The sequence below is a fragment of the Antedon mediterranea genome, chromosome 6 (assembly GCF_964355755.1).
Source record: "Antedon mediterranea chromosome 6, ecAntMedi1.1, whole genome shotgun sequence".
In the NCBI taxonomy this organism is placed as follows: domain Eukaryota; kingdom Metazoa; phylum Echinodermata; class Crinoidea; order Comatulida; family Antedonidae; genus Antedon; species Antedon mediterranea.
The window spans coordinates 24,918,576-24,938,124 of NC_092675.1; the positions used below are offsets into that span (position 1 = coordinate 24,918,576).

General features: G+C 32.1%; 2 protein-coding genes across 3 annotated transcripts; one reads left to right on the forward strand and one right to left on the reverse strand.

Annotated features, from left to right (window-relative positions):
• Nucleotides 1-121: 121 nt before the first annotated feature.
• LOC140050916 (peptidylprolyl isomerase domain and WD repeat-containing protein 1-like) lies at nucleotides 122-8,378 on the forward strand. Its single transcript, XM_072095918.1, has 16 exons — nucleotides 122-283; nucleotides 555-657; nucleotides 1,726-1,826; nucleotides 2,289-2,384; nucleotides 2,817-2,904; nucleotides 3,035-3,140; nucleotides 3,442-3,585; nucleotides 3,919-3,993; nucleotides 4,329-4,503; nucleotides 4,804-4,901; nucleotides 5,052-5,251; nucleotides 5,558-5,624; nucleotides 6,133-6,215; nucleotides 6,687-6,799; nucleotides 7,136-7,287; nucleotides 7,519-8,378. The coding sequence occupies exons 1-16, from the start codon at nucleotides 145-147 to the stop codon at nucleotides 7,660-7,662; spliced, it is 1,884 nt and encodes a 627-aa protein (XP_071952019.1). The 5' UTR covers nucleotides 122-144; the 3' UTR covers nucleotides 7,663-8,378.
• A 929-nt stretch (nucleotides 8,379-9,307) lies between these two features.
• On the reverse strand, nucleotides 9,308-19,117 carry LOC140051579 (spindle assembly abnormal protein 6 homolog). Of its 2 annotated transcripts, none has more exons than XM_072096834.1 (19): nucleotides 19,035-19,117; nucleotides 17,279-17,368; nucleotides 16,987-17,047; nucleotides 16,522-16,601; nucleotides 16,149-16,253; nucleotides 15,574-15,742; nucleotides 15,128-15,205; nucleotides 14,614-14,733; nucleotides 14,060-14,176; nucleotides 13,739-13,813; nucleotides 13,334-13,528; nucleotides 13,001-13,090; nucleotides 12,588-12,641; nucleotides 12,008-12,133; nucleotides 11,444-11,525; nucleotides 11,072-11,190; nucleotides 10,734-10,835; nucleotides 10,193-10,317; nucleotides 9,308-9,790 (listed from the first exon to the last, which is right to left on the reverse strand). In XM_072096834.1, the coding sequence occupies exons 2-19, from the start codon at nucleotides 17,338-17,340 to the stop codon at nucleotides 9,550-9,552; spliced, it is 2,001 nt and encodes a 666-aa protein (XP_071952935.1). In that variant the 5' UTR covers nucleotides 17,341-17,368; nucleotides 19,035-19,117; the 3' UTR covers nucleotides 9,308-9,549. The 2 variants fall into 2 exon arrangements, with proteins under 2 accessions (XP_071952935.1, XP_071952934.1); XM_072096833.1 differs by having other exon boundaries at nucleotides 10,193-10,323.
• Nucleotides 19,118-19,549: the final 432 nt, after the last annotated feature.

Here is a 19,549-nt window from a genome sequence, read left to right on the forward strand (position 1 = left end):
ATCTCCGGTGTGGCCCACATGACTCCCCTACCTCTCGCTCTCTCTCCTCGTGCGCCGCGCCTCGCTGCCTCGCACACCCTCTTTGTGTTATTTACGTATAATAGAGGGCGTTTTAAATATTTTCCGAATTTCAAACGCCAAAACATGGCTGACTCTGCAACATCATGTCAACAAGACGCTACAGAATCTAACCGAAAACGAGAAATTTCAAATGATAATGACGAAGACAACGAATGGATCGGACCCTTGCCGACTGAGGCTGTTCAAAAAAAGAAACGAAAAGGTGTGTAGGCCTAGTATTGGTGGTGTATGTTATGCTAGGCCTACTCCTATACTATTATTACGTAAGAGAGCTAGCCTAGGCCTATATAGGCTTGCCGAAGCTAGGTGCGGGCCTGCCTACTAGACTCTGGAGAGGCAGGCCTAGGCCGATGACTTGCGACGCCATTCATCCGGCCGCCGTGTAAATAATCGCTAGTTCCCTATTTTAAACTCCAAATAATATATTGTTAACCAACTTTATCCTGAATAATTTCTTTTTTTTTTCTTTTCAGTTTTGGAATTCCAAGATGTTTACCTACAAAATTTACCATGTGCTGAGGGATATGAACAAAGTTTTATGCATCGTGATGTTGTTACACATGTTGCAGTGTCAAAGTAAGTGTCATACTGACTTCAAGTTCAAGTTTTTATGCACTTGTCAATTGTATGAGCTACAGTATGACCCACTATACGACCCCCCCCCCCCCCCCACCCCGGGAAAGGTGTGTCAAGGGTGAGTCATTTACAAATAATTACTGCGTGCGTCAAAAACCTAAAAGGTACGTCACATCAATAAACAATGGTGTGTCAATGTTCGTCACTTTACCACTCAACACATAAACAACATGGTCACAGTGCGTAAAAATGAGTGCATCATGGTCACCTAAAGGTAAGTCACATTTTTTACGCATGGGTGCGTCATGGTATGAAGACATCAGACAAATGACGCACCTCTCCCGGGGGTTTTATAGTGGGTCATACAATTGAAAAGTGCATTAACTTGTTACTCTAGCCCGGGATTTCATTTGTTTTTTTACTTGACATCAATAAAAGAAAACTCTGATTGAAAAAATTAGCATCTAGCTTTAAAAGTAGACAAACTAACTGTAAATGGTGAACCTAATAAGTACTGTACACTAATTGTTTTATTTTATTTTATCATATTAACCAACAGCAATGAAAGTTGCCACTTAATGGTATGAAACAAAAACAGATACAATTAATACTCTAAGTATGAAGCAAACTTAAATAAAGATATGTTAAATAGTATACAAATAATGAATGTTTATGAGTGCAATGGTACAAATAATGGCACGAGGTGAATGATGAAAGGTTATATCAACGAGGCAAAGCCGAGTTGATATAACCTTTCATCATTCACCAAGTGCCATTATTTGTACCATTACACGAATACAAAACATTCATTATTTGTTTTATATAACATCTAGACGTTTTTTTTTTGTACACAAAAATGTTTCAAAAAGTACTATTTAACGATCGTTGAATAGTGCGTACTATTGCACGCCATGTGACCCACATTCGTCCAATCAAATGACAGGAATTTATATAGGTGTTATATAATAAAATTTAGCCTATTGAGCACTATTTAATTATTAAAAAAAAAAGTTTGGGAAAATAAATAAATAAAATGGATGTGTGAATTCTATTGATTAATATTTGCAGGACAAACTTTGTGATAACAGCCAGCATTGATGGCCATGTGAAATTCTGGAAGAAACAAGCAGAAGGAGTGGAATTTGTCAAACATTTCCGGGCACATCTTGGTAATATGCAATTCATCTATACAAATAATGAAAGTTTTTGAGTGCGATAGCTCAAGTGAAAATAGAATTTCATACTTCACTAAATGAAATTATTGTACGATCGCATGAATATAAAACATTCATTATTTGTTTTATATTACATCTAAGTAGATTCTTGTTATAAACATTATTGCCTTAGTTCTGATATTGTTTTGAAGGAAAAACCTTATGCCATTATTTGTACCATCACACTCATAAACATTCATTATTTGTATACTATTGCATGCCACGTGAAAATATTGTAGTTACTAAACCACTTTGAAATCAGTACATTCGTATTGAAAGTGCGTTTCAGATAAAAGAAAATATTTTTCTGAAAATCAGTAGGTATGATCTGTACTTTAAAAGTTATCTATGTTATTGTATTATAATTTTATTTTGTTAAGTAATGATAATAGTTCTTTATTGTATTTTATAATACAGGCTCTATTGTTAGTATATGTGTGAGTAGTGATGGGCTACTACTGTGTACAATATCAGATGATAAAACATTAAAGGTTTTTGATATTATTAACTTTGGTAAGTTTTTATGCATATACTTTTATTTAATAAGTAATATGTTACACAAATGTGTTTAGTTTATATTTTATAGTTGCAATATGAGGCATATGATGTTAATTGAACATTGGATTATGTTTATATTTAAAATTTGTTGGTTGTCTTGTCTGTTTGTTCTATAGGCCTACTAATTTATCTTTGCTAAATATTCATACTGAACTTTATTTCTGAATAGTTTCCGGTGTATGTGGAAGGCTAAACAAATAATGATTCTCGATATTCAGAAAATGAATTTGATGCATACTGTATAACTATCGTTTCAATGCATGCAACTCATGATTTGAAGGCCATTCAGCTTCAACATTCAATGTGTAACATCATAACACCATTTCACAGCAGTCATTATACAAAACATACTATATAATTTTCTACTTTATTTTTCTTTTAATATAGACATGATAAATATGATGAAACTTCCATATGTACCAAGCTGTTGTGAATGGGTGTACAAATCTGGTGATGCTATATCAACATTAGCAATGTAGGTTTGTTTGTGTCGTTAGCGTACAGAAACAAAGTAGCTGCTGAAAAAATTTGTCTTTTACTAATTTTGATTAAAATATATTTTATTTATAGTATAAATGGAGTAAACCAAAGCTTTATATTTTCAGAGGACAACATGATAATGGTGTGATAAATGTGTATGATGGACGAGGTGAAAACAAGCCACTTAAAACACTAGACAGTCTACATTCAGCACAGGTTATTTTTATAAAGGTAACAAGATTTATTTCAATGCTATTTACAGATTTACATTTGGGACCCTCAGAAGAGTATACAGTGGTTCCCACTTTAAGCTCTGTCTACACTATTAAAGTTTATGTAACTAAAGAATGTGAGGTGCCCAAATATGGACATAATGATGTCATATCACTAACATATTTGGGTACATCACACTTTTTTTGTCAAACTAGTTTGATAGTGTAGACAGAGCTTAAGTCTTTGTTTGGCCCTCTTTGCCACTATAATATTTATAGATTTCCCTTTTGCTTATGAACATGTTTAAATTATTTTCCAGTACAATCCTGTTTATGAAGTGGCGATCTCCATAGATAAGCAGGGAATGGTGGAATATTGGACAGGACCAAAGAAAGATTATCAGTTTCCAAAGAATGTAGCTTTTGGGTATAAAACAGACACAGATCTATATGAATTTCTAAAGGTATTATGTTCTTCAGTCAAACATAGAAAAAAAAAAAAAAAAACTTTTTTCTTCATCAAATGACCTTATTCTCTCCATTCAATGAAATACAAAACATTCATCATTTGCTTTTATAACACTCTACTCTACAATATATTGTGAATTATTTAAAGAACATGGGCCTAGGCCTAGACTTTTTTGTGTAGAAAGCAACCTATTTCTGCCTTCCTTCCTTCTTAGTAATGCAAACAATTGAGAGGGAAAATAATCCTTAGACTGATTATGACATCATAAATGTTTCTACTGTAAACTTATTTTAATTGATTTCTGTTATTGTGTATTTTTCTATTACAGAGCAAAACAATTCCTTTGTGCTTAGCATTTTCACCAGATGGAAAACAGTTTGCTACAATTTCAAAAGATAGAAAGGTTAGTTTTAATTACATCATTGCTACCCAACAATATCAGCCCATTATTAACTTTCAGATAAAGCTTCCTTACATCCCATTTCCAAAAAAAATGTCTGTGGTAGCCATCTTCTGTGCTAGTATGTAAGCGATCCATGGAAGTTGGCATTCTCAGAGTTCACATGGATTCCAATTCATGTAGACGAGAAAAAGCATGTCATGTTGAAGAGGACCAATAAGGATTGTAACACCAAATTGCAATGGGTAAACAATTGCTATATCAAATACTAATCAGTTAAATAAATATATGTCGCATCTACTATATTTGTTTTTGATCTACTATATTTGTGTTTGTAGATCCGTATTTTTAAATTTCAAACTGGTAAAATGACAAGGGTACTGGATGAATCATTAAAGACCTTTACTGAACTACAGCAGATGAAACAACAATTACCTGATATGGAGTTTGGTAGGAGAATGGCTGTGGAGAGAGATCTTCAAAAGTCAGATGCTTATGATAAAGCTAATATAAGTAAGAATTTGTTATGATTAACTAACCTTTGTAAATCTCTATCTACACTATCAAATGTTATGTGAGAAAAAAAATGTGATGTATACCATATTTGGACATGATGACATCACATCACTACCATATTTTAGCAAATCCTACTTTTTTGTCCAACTAGTTTGATAGTCTAGACAGAGCTTTAGGTTAAAATGTTTTTGTTCCATGATTGCATAATGTCTGCTTTTTAACTGAAAAATCAAATATGTTTTGAAATAAAGACATACCATTTTTGCTAATGACAAATTACAACTATTATCTTTTCAGTTTATGACCAAAGTGGTTACTTTTTACTGTATTCGACGATGTTAGGAATTAAAGTTATTAATTTGTATAATAATACATGTTCAAGGTTCATTGGTAAGGTAAGCTGAAACAACAAACAAAATAAATCTTTTTTAAATAATAATAATAAAAAATTTTTAATAACATTTATATGATTGATCTACAAGTTTATGATAATACTCACTGTACTTGCTTTTAATAGTTCTTGACATTTTTATCTTACATTTCAGACAGAGAATGTGCGCTTCTTACAATTAGCCCTTTTCCAAGGTAACGTAAAGGAGAAAAAAGCTGCACTCACCATAGAGATGAAGGCATCCGATAATCCAGCTTTACTGGGCCTAGAACTTGATCCTACCCTGTTTTGTACTGGGTTTAAAAAGAACAGGTTCTTTATATTTTCAAGAAGGGAACCAGATGAAACTAAGCAGTAAGAATCTCTTTATCTCTTTCTTGTCTTTTGTACATTCAAGGTTTAATATGATACTATTTTAACTGTTCCATTGACAGTATTCCTTGGCCTAACTTTCACACTAAATAACTTACCATACATACTACAACTTTTAATAGAGTATTTCATTTTTATATATCTCATTCAAATACATTTGCATTGGCTGATAGGTGTCAGTGCCTTATAAATACATTGACAATAAGTTTTCTAAACTATGCATCTATAATTGTTGTATATATAAATGAAACAAGTACACTAAAATAAGTTTATTTCTTTGTTTATTAGTGTTGGTAATGATCGAGATGTCTTCAATGAAAAACCATCCAAGGAGGAACAAATCGCAGCCTCACAGGTACATAAATTGAATTAACTTAATTAAGGCTGTGCTATTTTCATGTGTACATGCATTTTGAAGCTAGCAGTTTTCTTGTCTTAATTTGTTGTTGTCTCTTAAAGGATGATAAGATATGATACAAAAAAAATCTTGATAAAAATTAAAACAAAAAGGCATATATAAATAATTAAAAACTTGTTGATACCACAGTATAACATTTTTAAGGTTACTATTCAATTAAAAGACATCAAACGTTGTTAGAAAATAAGACTCAGTTATACAGATTACTGTACCACTATTTGACCAAAGAGACCAATTATATTTAGTATTGAAAGTTTGGTTTTTACTCTAGGGAGAAGAGATTTGCATTATTATTATAATGTGTGTTCCTCTAGCTTCAAACAATAGATTGTAAAGTATATGCTTTATTTGAAATTTTCCCTTCACAACCAGCTGTCTGATGGAAGTTGTTTATTTGAAAATGTTTTGATGGTAATTAAATTGTTGATTTATGCTTATGTTTCAGTCTGACATGTCGTTGAAGTTGTCTAACCTTGCAGTGATGCATACTACAATGGGGGATGTTGTCATCAACTTGTTTCCCAAAGAGTGAGTAGCTATCGACGTCGTATTGATTAATATCATTCAATTTTAAAGTTTTAACAAGAAATTTATTTCATGAAATCGCATAACTTCTAGAATGTTTTACTGTGTTTAGTGTGGCACTTATGATGTATAAATACAAAATACAATCAACTTTATTTACCCCATCGCCATTCAATCCCTGTAGTGTTATAAGCCAGTACCTCAGTTATTTCAATTGATCAGAAAGTTCAAGAAAAAAAATATGTTGCTTATACTATACAGAGAGACCCAGGTTCAATTCCCGACAACTCCCAGTCTACTCAGCTGTAAATGAGTACCTGGTTGAAAATAACAAGGAGGATAAGGCAGGGTGGAAATGAATTGGCCACCCTACTACATAATGCCAAGGCTTAGTAAATTGAGCTAACAGCTCATTCCCCTACGTTCAGAAACAAATACCTATACTAAACAATAATTGTTATTTCTAAATTCCAGATGTCCCAAGACAATAGAAAACTTCTGTGTACACTCTAAGAATGGATACTACAATGGACATTTCTTCCATCGAGTTATTAAAGGCTTTATGGTACAAACTGGAGACCCATTAGGTATGTAACCAAACCTAACCGTTGACTCACTATCAATGGTTCAATGACTTGATGACAGATGCAAGAAAGTTTCCATGGTGTTGCATATATAAGATAAATGTTAAGTTGATGTTACTAATGACAGCTATTTATTTGTTAGTCTTGTCTAAACAAGTGTAATGTGCCTAAATATTATGGTAGTGATATGACATCATCATCTCCGTGAGCACATCACACTATACAGTATAGATGCATGTAGAAAAGTGTTTTTATTGTTAAAATAAAGCATCTTTTAATATCAATTGCGTATATCATATTTGATGGCATTTTAATAATACATACATTATTACTCTGAAGGCAATGGAACTGGTGGAGAGTCAATTTGGGGAGGAGAATTTGAGGATGAGTTTCACCCTCGTTTGAAGCACGATAGACCTTACATACTGAGTATGGCAAACGCTGGACCAAATACAAACGGATCACAGTTCTTTATCACAGTTGCACCATGTGTAAGTATCATTTGTGCAGTGTTTTGCGGCTATTTTATTCATTTCGAAAAAGCTCTCGATGGAGAAACAGAGTATACATATTAATAGTAATCACATTTTGAAGTCCTAAATAGAGAGAAATGAAATTATAATTATCAATAAATTTATTTATCTTTAATTTCACTTTTACCCATGATTTTATGATGATTTTAACTAATGAATTAAATTACATGATTTTTTTTCTGAATATAGCCTTGGTTGGACAACAAGCACACAGTGTTTGGAAAAGTGACAAAGGGAATGGATGTTGTACAAAAAATATCAGAGGTGAAGACAAACTCAAAGACAGAAAAACCAATGGAAGACATACGCATTATTAATATTGCTATTAAATGAAACATCATATGTAAAACGTATTTGAGAAGAACAATGCTGTTACTGCAATATAGTAATAATAATAATAAAAATGGTAGTCTTATATAGCGCCTAATACTAATGTTTCTAAGCGCTTTACACAGAAAGATGATCCATAAATATCCTAAGATAACCAACAACAAAAATGAAAAGTAGAGGAACCATTTACACCCATACACTCCATTCTCCAGCACTTTGAAGCTCCTGTATGAGCGCTTGCCGGAACAGTATTTACAGGGGCTCTATTGAAAAAGGCATCTGTCTATCCTACCCAAATAGGAAGAAAAAATATGTTGCTTAATATACAGTAATGTTTATAATCCTTCCATGAAAAGCTAATGAAACAGCTGTGTCAAAAACATAAGTTCTGCATTGGGTATAAAGATTCAATGTATTCTATATTTTACTTCCTATCGCCAGACTCATCTCTAATATTATTTCCAAATGGTTTAATTATTTTAACCATAGACTTCATCAGGCAGTCAGTAAAGCCCACAGACAAATGCATGAAACCTAAAAATCTGTATTGGCAATGACAATTTTAAATCAATTTCTTTGCTGCAGACAAATTTCTCAACACAGGCTCTGAAATTTCTTTTTACATGGCTATCTTTATATTTGACTTATGTAAAATTCCATTGCACTTGTATCAATAAAACAATCAGTTTGTGAAAAACTGCATCTGCAACTTTGTTGTACATAATACCTTTTTTATGTAATAAATATACATATTTCATACTATTTCTTTGTTTGTAGTTTTGTTGTACAAATAATTCATATTTAGAATCATTATTATAAAACAGAAATTGTGAGATGTAATATTTCATAGCAACATTCATATCTTATTGAGGGAAGATTAGGGTAGGAATGTTACCAGTAAGTAATGAAAAGGGGAAAAACATACATCTTTTCTTATGTGAAGGCATTTTTGCCAGTCATGCCTCTAGAGTGTGTATCTCCTGTATTCTCGACTATTGTTGTACATCATGTAATAAATGTTCCGTATCCAAGCAACTAAACATCTACATCTCACCAAAGTTAAGCAATGTTGAGCCTGGTTAGTGCTTGGATGGGAGACCATCTGGGAATATTGGGTGCTGTATAAGGAGCTGGGGTCCCGTTACGCATTTGAAATCAGCATTGCCGACTCTTATGGCAGCCCCTGCATGTAGTATCTGCCTCAGATGTATTGGCCCATGCCTTTCCTCTGGTCAAGGTGGGCACTGGACAAGATAATCCCTTGATCCATGTTAGGACCAATCAAGGTGCTTTAAACAGTCCTGGCTTTGTTTGTATTAAACCTGTTAGTGGCGGTAATTATCGCTGTTGGTCTCGATTGAATAAAATAAAAATGTTCATAATTAATAGCGTGGACCTCCAGGTCCATGATTATATCATCCTATAATCCAACTGTACCATCCATAATCATTCCCTTTAATGGAATTTAATTAATGACAACATTCAAAATAGATATCGCATTAATCTTTATTATTTTTCACAATTAGAGTACAGTAATAATAACAAATCTATTTTTGTAATTTTTTATATAATTATCATTCTATTGTATTATTTTAATCTACACAAAAATATTTATATTTACATATTTACAATACATTTTCAAGAAGCATTTAAATTTGAAGCAAACAGACATTTGGATTGAATGCACATCCATGTTGCAATCATAAATAAGCACTTTATTTACATAAAGCTCTGTCTACACTATTGAACTAGTTTGACAAAAAAATGTGATGTGCCCATATATAAACATGATGTCATATCACTACCATATTGTATTTGGGCATATCACACTTTTTTTGTCAAACTAATTTGATAGTGTAGACAGAGATTTAGGTGGAATGTAGTGAACCTTCAAACTGAAGCTTGTGGTCGCAATCCTGGAAAATAAGCACTCATAAGTGGAGGAGTAACTGGTGCTGGTTTTACCGACCGAGCATTAGTTTTTACAGGGGCTTGGCTCTGTTTTGTTGTTGGCTTAGGAAATGAGTGCATTGGTTGACTAGCCGGGGTAGAATGATCAACTGGGCCTCTGAGTATTTCACCATGATGATTTAGGCTTGGCTGAAGAAACTTAGCATCTAATGCTGGTTCACTGCAAACAAAAAATCAGAAGGTGAATGGATATTAAATGGATAAAAAAAATGTGGTTATTTAGTTAAATGAACAATTATTTTTCCTATCCACTCTATGCTATGTGTTGACAAGCTTTTAGGGGTAGCCTGTACATATGTATGATCAGATAAACTACAGTAAGGTTATATTCATCAAACACACAATATTTAGGTTGAAGCGACTTTCATTTAGTGTATAGTGTACAGGTTTATATGCATGCTTTGGTCATACAAATGTTGTATCTCTAGAAACGACTAAAAATGCCTAATTTTCTTCTTTTTTCAACTTCTATCGCATCAAAGCATATGGTTACTCCATCACTGTTACAGTAGATCAGGTGGTAATAACATGATGAAATGTCATAATAATAATGATTGTATACCTCTGTCTATTTACTACTATTGGTGCTCCTACAACTGGCGTGTTAGACAGTTCCTCTGGTATGCTACCAATTCTACTAGGTTTTTGACTTATCGAGTTTGCTTTTCTTATCAATTGAGGATTGTACTGAATCTTAAAGAACAAAAAAACTATTTTTCTAGGGTTGTATTATTGGGTTAAAAATATACTTTACAGTGCAGTGAATGGTCTCACGAACCAAGTATTGTACATCAATTTAATGACACACTATGCCAGCCTAATAATATACTAAATCAAGTTCTACAAACTATGAGCTGCAGCCCAAAAAATTTTTTGCAGGAAACATTTTGAAGGGCTGTTTTGCAATAGTACAGAACATGCATTTTAAAAAAAGATTTCAAAAGTTATTTTAACAAGGAGGGCCAGGATTTTATTCGCAAAGTGAATTTTTTAGACAAATATTTGGGGCGAATATCTATTTTGTAAGAATATATCTTCTAGTAACACATAATAGTGTATCCCCAAAAACATCATTCTAAATGTCCATTTAAACATATTATTACCTGCTGTTGAATAGAACTAGGCCTTGAAGGATAGTTGTGATGTGAGAAGCGCGAATCACTCAGATTTCCTGGAATACTACTAATATTTGTTGTACTCAGTGGCTGAAAGAAAGTTTAAATACCTATACAATATCCTATTGAAAATTGCAAAAATGTATCTAAGGCTATAATATATTTAACAACATCAATGATTTTTATAAAAGAAGGGTATGAACACAATTTCTGCTGAGATTTTGCATAATTAATGGTAACCCGACTAAAATGATTAGATCAAAAACAGGTAGACAAAAAATTGAACCCTGTAGAAATAATCATTTATAATAAATATAAATATGTACCTGATTTGGTTGAAATGTTGGTTTGTAACCAGTGGTAGCATTGGAAGGCATGTCGTAACCGCCAGGTAGCTTTCTAGATAGTTGGGCCTCATTCACTTGTTTGTTCAACCAATTAATAACTGGAAAATATTAAATTTGTAATTAATAATTTCATCATCATTATTATTCTGTGACTTTTTCCAGTTAGAAAATAAAATATTGTATGCTCATTAAATCATGCTGGATTCACTACAGAGAAATAATACGTTTTCCCCTTCAATCCCCATTGTTTTCAATCAAATGAATGGTTCAACAAAATCAATGCCAGGATGATTTCTCAACTAGCTGTTCTTACAAAATATACACACTAGAACTTTAACAAAATTAGCTCACCATTCTCATTTGTTTTAAGAAGTTCTCGACTTTCTTCAAGCTTTTTCTTTACATTCTCAAATGACTCGCTTAAAATCTTGTTCTGTCAATAACATTAACCAAGAGATTACATAATGAAATATTTATAATACAAATATGAACCAGAAGGCGTTTTACAATGTTTTAGAATGTCATAATTATAAAAATTTCAAAAAGAAGCACATCTTTGCTTGAGACTGATTAATACATTTACTGTACTGTAATTAAAGACACTGTAAACTCTGTTTCCAACAGTTGTTTTTAATTCTTCACAATGTATATAACATTAGAGGGTCACATTATTCCTGATAATAGTGGTTTCTTCGCTTTTGTCCCTGATCCTCCACTTATATTGTGTAATAAAGTATATTTTCTTTTTATTAACCATAGAGCTTTCATAAAAATTAAGTTATTAGCACTTTAAAGTCCTACATCAGAACTGTCTTCCAACCTTATATGAGACACTATAGTATTACTGGTATTATGCAAGTAATTTAAGATTTAAATTAAAAATGAATAAAAAACAAATAAAAAATTCTTTCATACTTCACTTTCCAGTTGTGTTATTTTCAAATGAATTTGTTTTAACTCCTCCTGAGATTTCACTAGCTCTTGTGACTTTTCACCAAGAACCTTTTCTTGCTGTGTAGTCAAAGTGTTCTTTAACTTAATCTAAAAAAGATATATAGTTACAGTAAATTAAGGGTCAATTGTAGATTCATGACCCAACAAAGGTCATAGTGTTTACACAAGAAACTTGATTTCTTCTAAAGAAGACTCAAAATGATGGCTTATTACCATGTTTTCATTTAAATAATGTACACACCTATATATTACACTGTTAAAAAATATGCCGTTGTTGAACAAATAAATGTTTTTTGAACTTGAACTTGAAAATTTCCCATTGTTCGTTTCACAGAACAAAGTCCCTTACATAGAGGTGTCCCCTAATTAGTGTATATAAATTATCATTTCAATGTCATTTACATACAGTATATTTTGCCATCTTTATTTTTTTAAATAAATTAAATTGTAATTGATTATACATACAATAAAAATGTTTGAAAGAAAATTAATTTTAAAATAAGAATGAAACTGGATATGATAAAGAATAAACGTTGTCTACCTTAGCCAAGTATGTTTTGTTTTCTGCTCTTAACTTTTTTATTATGTCATTTCCCTGAGAAAAAAAAATTAATCAAAGGATATTAGGGTTTAAAAAATGTTTTTTTTATTTAGAATAACAAGCAAGAAGAAAGGACCTTTCATACATCCTGACATTATGTAGATTTTAATCCAACACATGATTTCAAAGCTCTTTTTAAAAAGCTCAATATTGTTTAATGACTTGCATGCCAAAGAAAAACTATTAAAGTATGCATTGTAGTATATTGTGTACTTAGTCGTTGCTATTTTTGTACCCTGTTTATTTTGCATTGCAGTACATTGTAGTCTTAGTCATTGTTGTACAATTGAGTGGTAAGGAAACAATACTCTCTACACGAGTACAAAAACAAATATTTAGTTGCAATATTTTACCTTATGAACTTCTTGTGTCATATTCTTAAGTGTTGTTTCTAATTTGGTAATTCGATGTCTTAACTGGCTACAACTTTCTTCAATCTTGCTCTATTAAACAAATTTGTAAAATTAATTAAAAAACATGAAAATAAAATACAAGAATGTAAATTGTCATAATAATATTTTCAGTAAAGTAATATATTATTTTATTCTGAATATGAAATGTTGTATCAAATTTTAAAAATCGACACTGCAGCTTGTTAAAAGCCTTCATGTAATGCATGTACAATTATGCTGTATAAAAGAACACCATCTTTATACCGTAAAACACCAACCATAATAAAAACAAACCTTGTGTTCATTTGCAGATTCAATTAACGTGTTATTTTTCTCAATAAGGATATCCTTATCCCTGACTTCCTGTTCCAAAACTGCGACTTTCGTTCGTAGTTGACTAACTGCCTTGTCGCGCTCGTGGCACACTGTTTCAAGACCGCTGTTGTCTTTACGCAATGTCTGCAATTCTTGACGAGCACGGTGGTAATCCTAGCAATGACCATGAAAGAAATGTGAACAATAATCAAATAATAATAATAAAATTATTAATATTAAATTTAAAGCAACAACAACCATCATAACAACCCTACCTCACTTGTACCTAAAATTTTGCTTGGGTTAATTTTACGTTTACCTCTAAGCAGCATGTATATTTATATGTAGATAATTTATGTAGATACCTGTAAATAAACAACTTACCTCTTCTAACCCACTGAGTTTGCCTTTTAGTTCACGAATGTTTGATTCCGAGCGATATTTACGATCCACAAGTTCCTAAAGTAATAAAGACATATTCAAGCGCATATTTTTCAACTTTTCTGATTGTAAAGCTCTGTCTACACTATCAAACTAGTTTGTGATATTCCCAAATATGGTAGTGATATGACATCATCATGTCCATATATGGGCACATTTTTTGTTACATAAAGTTTGATAGTGTAGACATAGTTTAAGGGGAAAAAGCATCCTATAGGCCAACACACTTTTTACAACCACCAATTTACACATGATGTAACCTACCTTATTATTAGTATCTTGTTTACACAACCTATCTTCCAGTTGTTGTAGTTTTTTTCTATAGTTCTCTTCCATTTCACATTTTTCCCTTTCAACTCTTGTTTGGTAGTCAGTTTGTTTCTAAGTATTAGATTTAATAATCAATTTAAAATATTTAGATATGCATACCTACCATTTTGTTTTTTGGGTCTCGTAATTTTACTGCATATGCTGAATATATGACACAAATTATACAAAATTCAGCACTAACAACATATTATTTTCTTTAGTATGTCATAATGCCGTTTGTTTTGCGGATAACTAACTTGTCAAAGTGACAAATTCAAATAAGGTTGGTATTATTTTTGCTAAAATAAGTTGTTTGAAGAGCCATTTTTTTTTATCACTAAATAGAAAACATGTATTGTATGATACTAGTAAAAGCTTATAAATGATTCATCTAAGATCAGATGTTGTATACTATATTAGTTTTAGTACATTGTATAATGTAGCTAAGGAAAAAAAGTTTTTTTTAGAAGTGTTATCGAATTTAACCTTTAGAAAAATAATAATCATACCTCTACTGCCATCTTCCTTTCTATTAATAATTCATTGGAATGTTCAGCTGTAAGATTACTCAACCGTGATGACCATTCCAGTTTCAAACTGTCCAATTCTGACCTACATGCTGACAATGCCTAAAATAATCAACAGTAAACACAAAATATGAGAAAAATGTATAGCATACATTTAAATTCATATTTGATTATGAAATCAATAAAAGCAATGGTCCTACATGATGTAGTCGAATGATACTCTCAGCACTGCACATAATATTTCTATATATAAAGCTCTGTCTACACTGTCAAACTGTGAGTGACAAAAAAAATGGCCATGGACATGATAATGTCATCACTACCATATTTAAGCATATCACTACCATATTTGGGCATATCACACATTTTTGTCACTAGTTTTATATTGTAGACAGAACCTTTTACAGATACCAATATATCAATGATAAAATACACCCTGTCTTCATTTAAACGTATTGTGTTTCTGTGGGTGGGTTTGCAAAAAAACAGAAAATACCTCTTGAGTTTGGCGAAGACGCTGAGACAGATCTGCTTCCGTTTCTTTTAGTTTGGACTCAAGATTATGTTTCTCATCCTAAAATAATACAACATAATTGTATATACTATGAATAACATGTTTTAGTAATGTTACTTTTACATTATATTGCCTCAATCAAAGCGCTATACTAATAGATTCAAATTTATAATGTCCATTACAGTGTGTAGCTAGATGATATCTACAGAGAGGGAACCATATGCAACAAGGTTACAACCCTCAACTTTTCAATCATTCAATTTTTAAAGTGCTTTGTTCTTATAGTGCACAGAAGCCAAATTATGTGTACACTGGACCTCCAGTTTTAAGTTGTTATTCCAAGAAAAATTGTTCTTCCACCACATCTAGAGTTGATACAGTATTGTTAATTTAACTTACTATCATTAGAATTATGTGTTACAACATACCTTAAGATTTTTCAGACAATCAGCAAGATATTTCTTGACATCACCATCCATTCCAGGAAGAAGTTTGAGCGATAAGTGTGTCAAATGTTTAAAAGCATTTGTTTGGATGACACTTAAGCTAGCTATGCTCATGCTGCTTAAAGATGGAGTATCAAGTTGTAGCAAAAATCTAATAAATTAAACCAGAAAAAGCTTATGATTATTATTGATATATCTAATATTTGCAAATGATATGTCATGCAGAATTTGTCTTACAGTATTCTGTTTAGGAGTTGGTATAAGATAAGTTCTTTTACTTCTAATTCCGATCCCTGAAACAGCTCCTAATTATTGATACCATTTAATTTATTGTAAAGGTATGCTTGTTGTTTTTTTTTCTTGGATGGTTAAAAAAAAAATGAGAATCAATTTTTTTTTTAAATTGATTGAAAATACACTTTATGTGGAAGTGTAATGCAATAGGACCTTTTTTGTTTGTTTTTTTTTAAACTAAACAATGCTCAGGTCAATACAAATATTGTGCAACATAAATGTGAAGGATTTAAGGTAAACTATCAAATTGATGTTGTTCTTACTGCGGAACATCTTTGTCCTGTTCCTGTAAACATAGCTCGAGTAGGTCAATGAACTTTTGTGGAAAAGCACCAAAGTCAACTAGCAACCCCTGTTGGTTTTTCAAACTGAAAATAAAGCATTTATAAACCTTTTACAAACAAACTAAATGTAGACCTTTATTAAATGAGATGAATAAAGAGAAATTATGTTATGTTGAAACTACAAAATGGCGTATTAAAAGTCTGATTTTATTAATCTTCATTTTTCATGCTTTCTAGTCGATATGAATAGTATTAGACACTTTCTCCTGAATTCACAAGTTGTGCAATTTATTAAAAGAAGCCAGGTATGAGAATTTAGATAGATTACTAGTGCAACAGAATGTTATATTACCTTTGAAAATCTTCTTCTCCAAGAGTGAGGTTGTAGAGGAAAAATGGATCATTTTCATCTGTCAGTCTCACCTTCAAATCCTTATTGAAATAAAAAACATTTGAATGCTACAAATAAATCACTGTACTATTAAAGTTAAATAAAATGAATTCATTTATTTTTAAAAAGAAATATGTAAAAAAAATGTGTACCGGTAAAGTGGAGAAAATTGATATTAGACAAATAAACCCTGTATTGGCTAACACTAACGTTTGTGCCTTGGTGCATCCTCATTTATTAAGTATTACTGGGCCTTTTCTCTGTTAATGCTTATGATGATAGCAGTTTTAACCATTTAAAATGGTATGGTGGAACAGCACTAGATTTGTCTGGGAGGTTTAAAAGTTTCTTGTTTCCACAAAAAAAAAACAATTTAAAATTGTTTTAAAGCAAAAAACTTCACCATTCTCACAGCAATTTACATACCTTTTTGTGAAGAGGGGACGTTACAGTACATAATTCAACAGTTATTTTGATATGATGTTTTCTAGGAAATTGAGATAAAAACTGAGTAAACAGAAGGATGAAACAAAAACAAATGTAATTGATATTATTGGCAAGTCAAATTAACAGTGACTTTTTATTAATTTTTTTCGATTTAAAGAAAGATCTTGTATGTTTGATATTGGTTATCATTAATACTGTATTAATATTTAGCAGTAACTGTACTAATGTAAACAATATTCTTGCAGTTATTAACTATAGTTTATAGTCCAACCTTTCTTCTCTATCTGCAGATTTCATCTGTAGAAGTAATACTTTACTATACAGGTTCTCCATATTCAATTAGAGTCTATCAGGTATAGGCCTAACAAAAAATGAAACATTATGTAATTCATATGTAAAAAAAAATCATCTACTGTCATGCACTGTTTTATGTATTTTTCTTTGTTGTTTTTAATTATACCAAGCAAAAAGGAATTTCCATTTTAAAGTGGAGCAATCAAATTTGTTGAATATTGAACAGCACCAGAAAAGTACAGTACAAACTTACAGATCATGAGAAACGAGCCTGTGGATATTATGGATTTATATAGGGATTCCTCTTTTACAATAACAACAGAATAACAGACAGCTGATAAAATAATTGAATTAAATCACTAATACAAACAAAACAATTGATATAAAACTGCTGCTAAACACAAACGATTTGAAAAGGCATGTAGTGAACATGTTATGCGCGATTTGAACGATTTGCGCAATTTGAAATTGCGCAAAAAAAATCCTTGCGCAATTTGAATTGAAACATGTGTTTCAAATTGCGCAAGCAACGTATTAAATTGCGCAAGTAATCTGCAAATTGCGCAAGGTTTTTCGACAGATTGTGAAATCATGCACACCCATATTTTTATAGTAATTTCTAAGAATGATTCAAAATTAAAGATAAATATCGCATTTCCTTATTTTAGTAGTGCAAATATTGTTATAAGTTAGCATACCGTCGAAGAACCGACGAAGGAAAACGAAGCGGTGGTGTTCCACCAGGCGGGCGTGGCGCGGGCGGCCGGCTATACTACTCTAGCCTAGCTAGGGTCTGGACTACTGATACTGACTAGGTTACATGGCCTAGCTTAAACTAATATTAAAAAGTAAATTTTTACATTTATTTTGATTTATTTCAAGTTACAGTGATAATATTATTTAATTGTAATAATAAATGTTATGTATTTATTATACACATGTTATCTTCGCATTTATTATGTTTTATTTTGAATTATTTAGTTTCCAATAAATTATTATAATACCGATTGTCTGGTAGAATTTTGTTGCGCAATTTGAAAATTTACAGTTCGTTTTCAAATTGCGCAAAGGTGTCATTTTGCGCAAGAACTATCTTGCGCAATTTACAAATTGTGCAGCGCAATTTAAAATTGCGCAAAGATTTTCTTGCGCAATTTGAAATTGCGCAAGTTGATTGCGCAATTTGAAATTGCGCAAAAAATCCTTGCGCAATTTTAAATTGCGCAAGAATTCTTTGCGCAATTTCAAATTGCGCAAGGATTTTTTTGCGCAATTTCAAATTGCGCAAATCGTTCAAATCGCGCATAACAAACACACTCCAACACACAAAATTTATTTTTATCAAATCAAACATGATGAGCGATTTCACCATAAATAAAATTCAATAATAAAATAATTACTCGAGCTCGATTATTTTATATGCAGTATAAGTTTAGGATAGGCCTAATCTAGGAAGGTTTGGCCTATAGGCGAGGCCTCGTTGGACGGCGACTACCTGCTACTAGGCCTAGTACTAGGCTAGGCTACACCCTAAAGGAGTAGGAGGACTAGCTAGCTCGGCTTGCAGGCCAAGCTAGGCCTAGAGCTCTACTTACTAGCCTACTAGGCCTAGCTTTTCATTAGGCCTAATCAAAGCGTACTACTAGGCTAGTACTACTAGCCTAGACTTGCTGTAAGTATAGCTAAAAATGTCTGGATGTTCATAATGCTGTAAAAAGGATAGGCAGACCTACCAACAAAACAAACAAAACGTCTTTCCGCCGCCCGCCTTGTTTTCAAAATGTGTAATTTTGTTTTCTGTCAGAGTGCCCTCACCGAACGGAATAGTTGTGTGATGTTAGGCTCAATAATCCAGACGGTCGTATTGTTTATTAACAAAAAATAAAAAGGAGGATGGTCGTTGTTGTATCGTCATCTCTTATAAAGCTATTTTGTTAACGAATAATGCAAGGTTAGTTAAGTTAATTCAATCAGCTAGAGTTTGAAATGATATATATATATATATTTTTGTGTAAATTGTTTTTGTCAATCATGTAATGAATCCTATATAAACTTAATCCCAGCCAGGCCAGTCATCGAATCGGCATCAGCAGGCAGCAGAGAGAGCCTGCTGGCCATCATTCATGATGGTTGGGCCCGGCTGGTGCTGTGATCCCTACTGCCATGCCAGCTGTGTTCATAGCAGAGCGGCCTAGCCTTGTAAAGTTCCCGTAAAGTAGTAGTAGGCCTAGTATGCAAATTATGATTG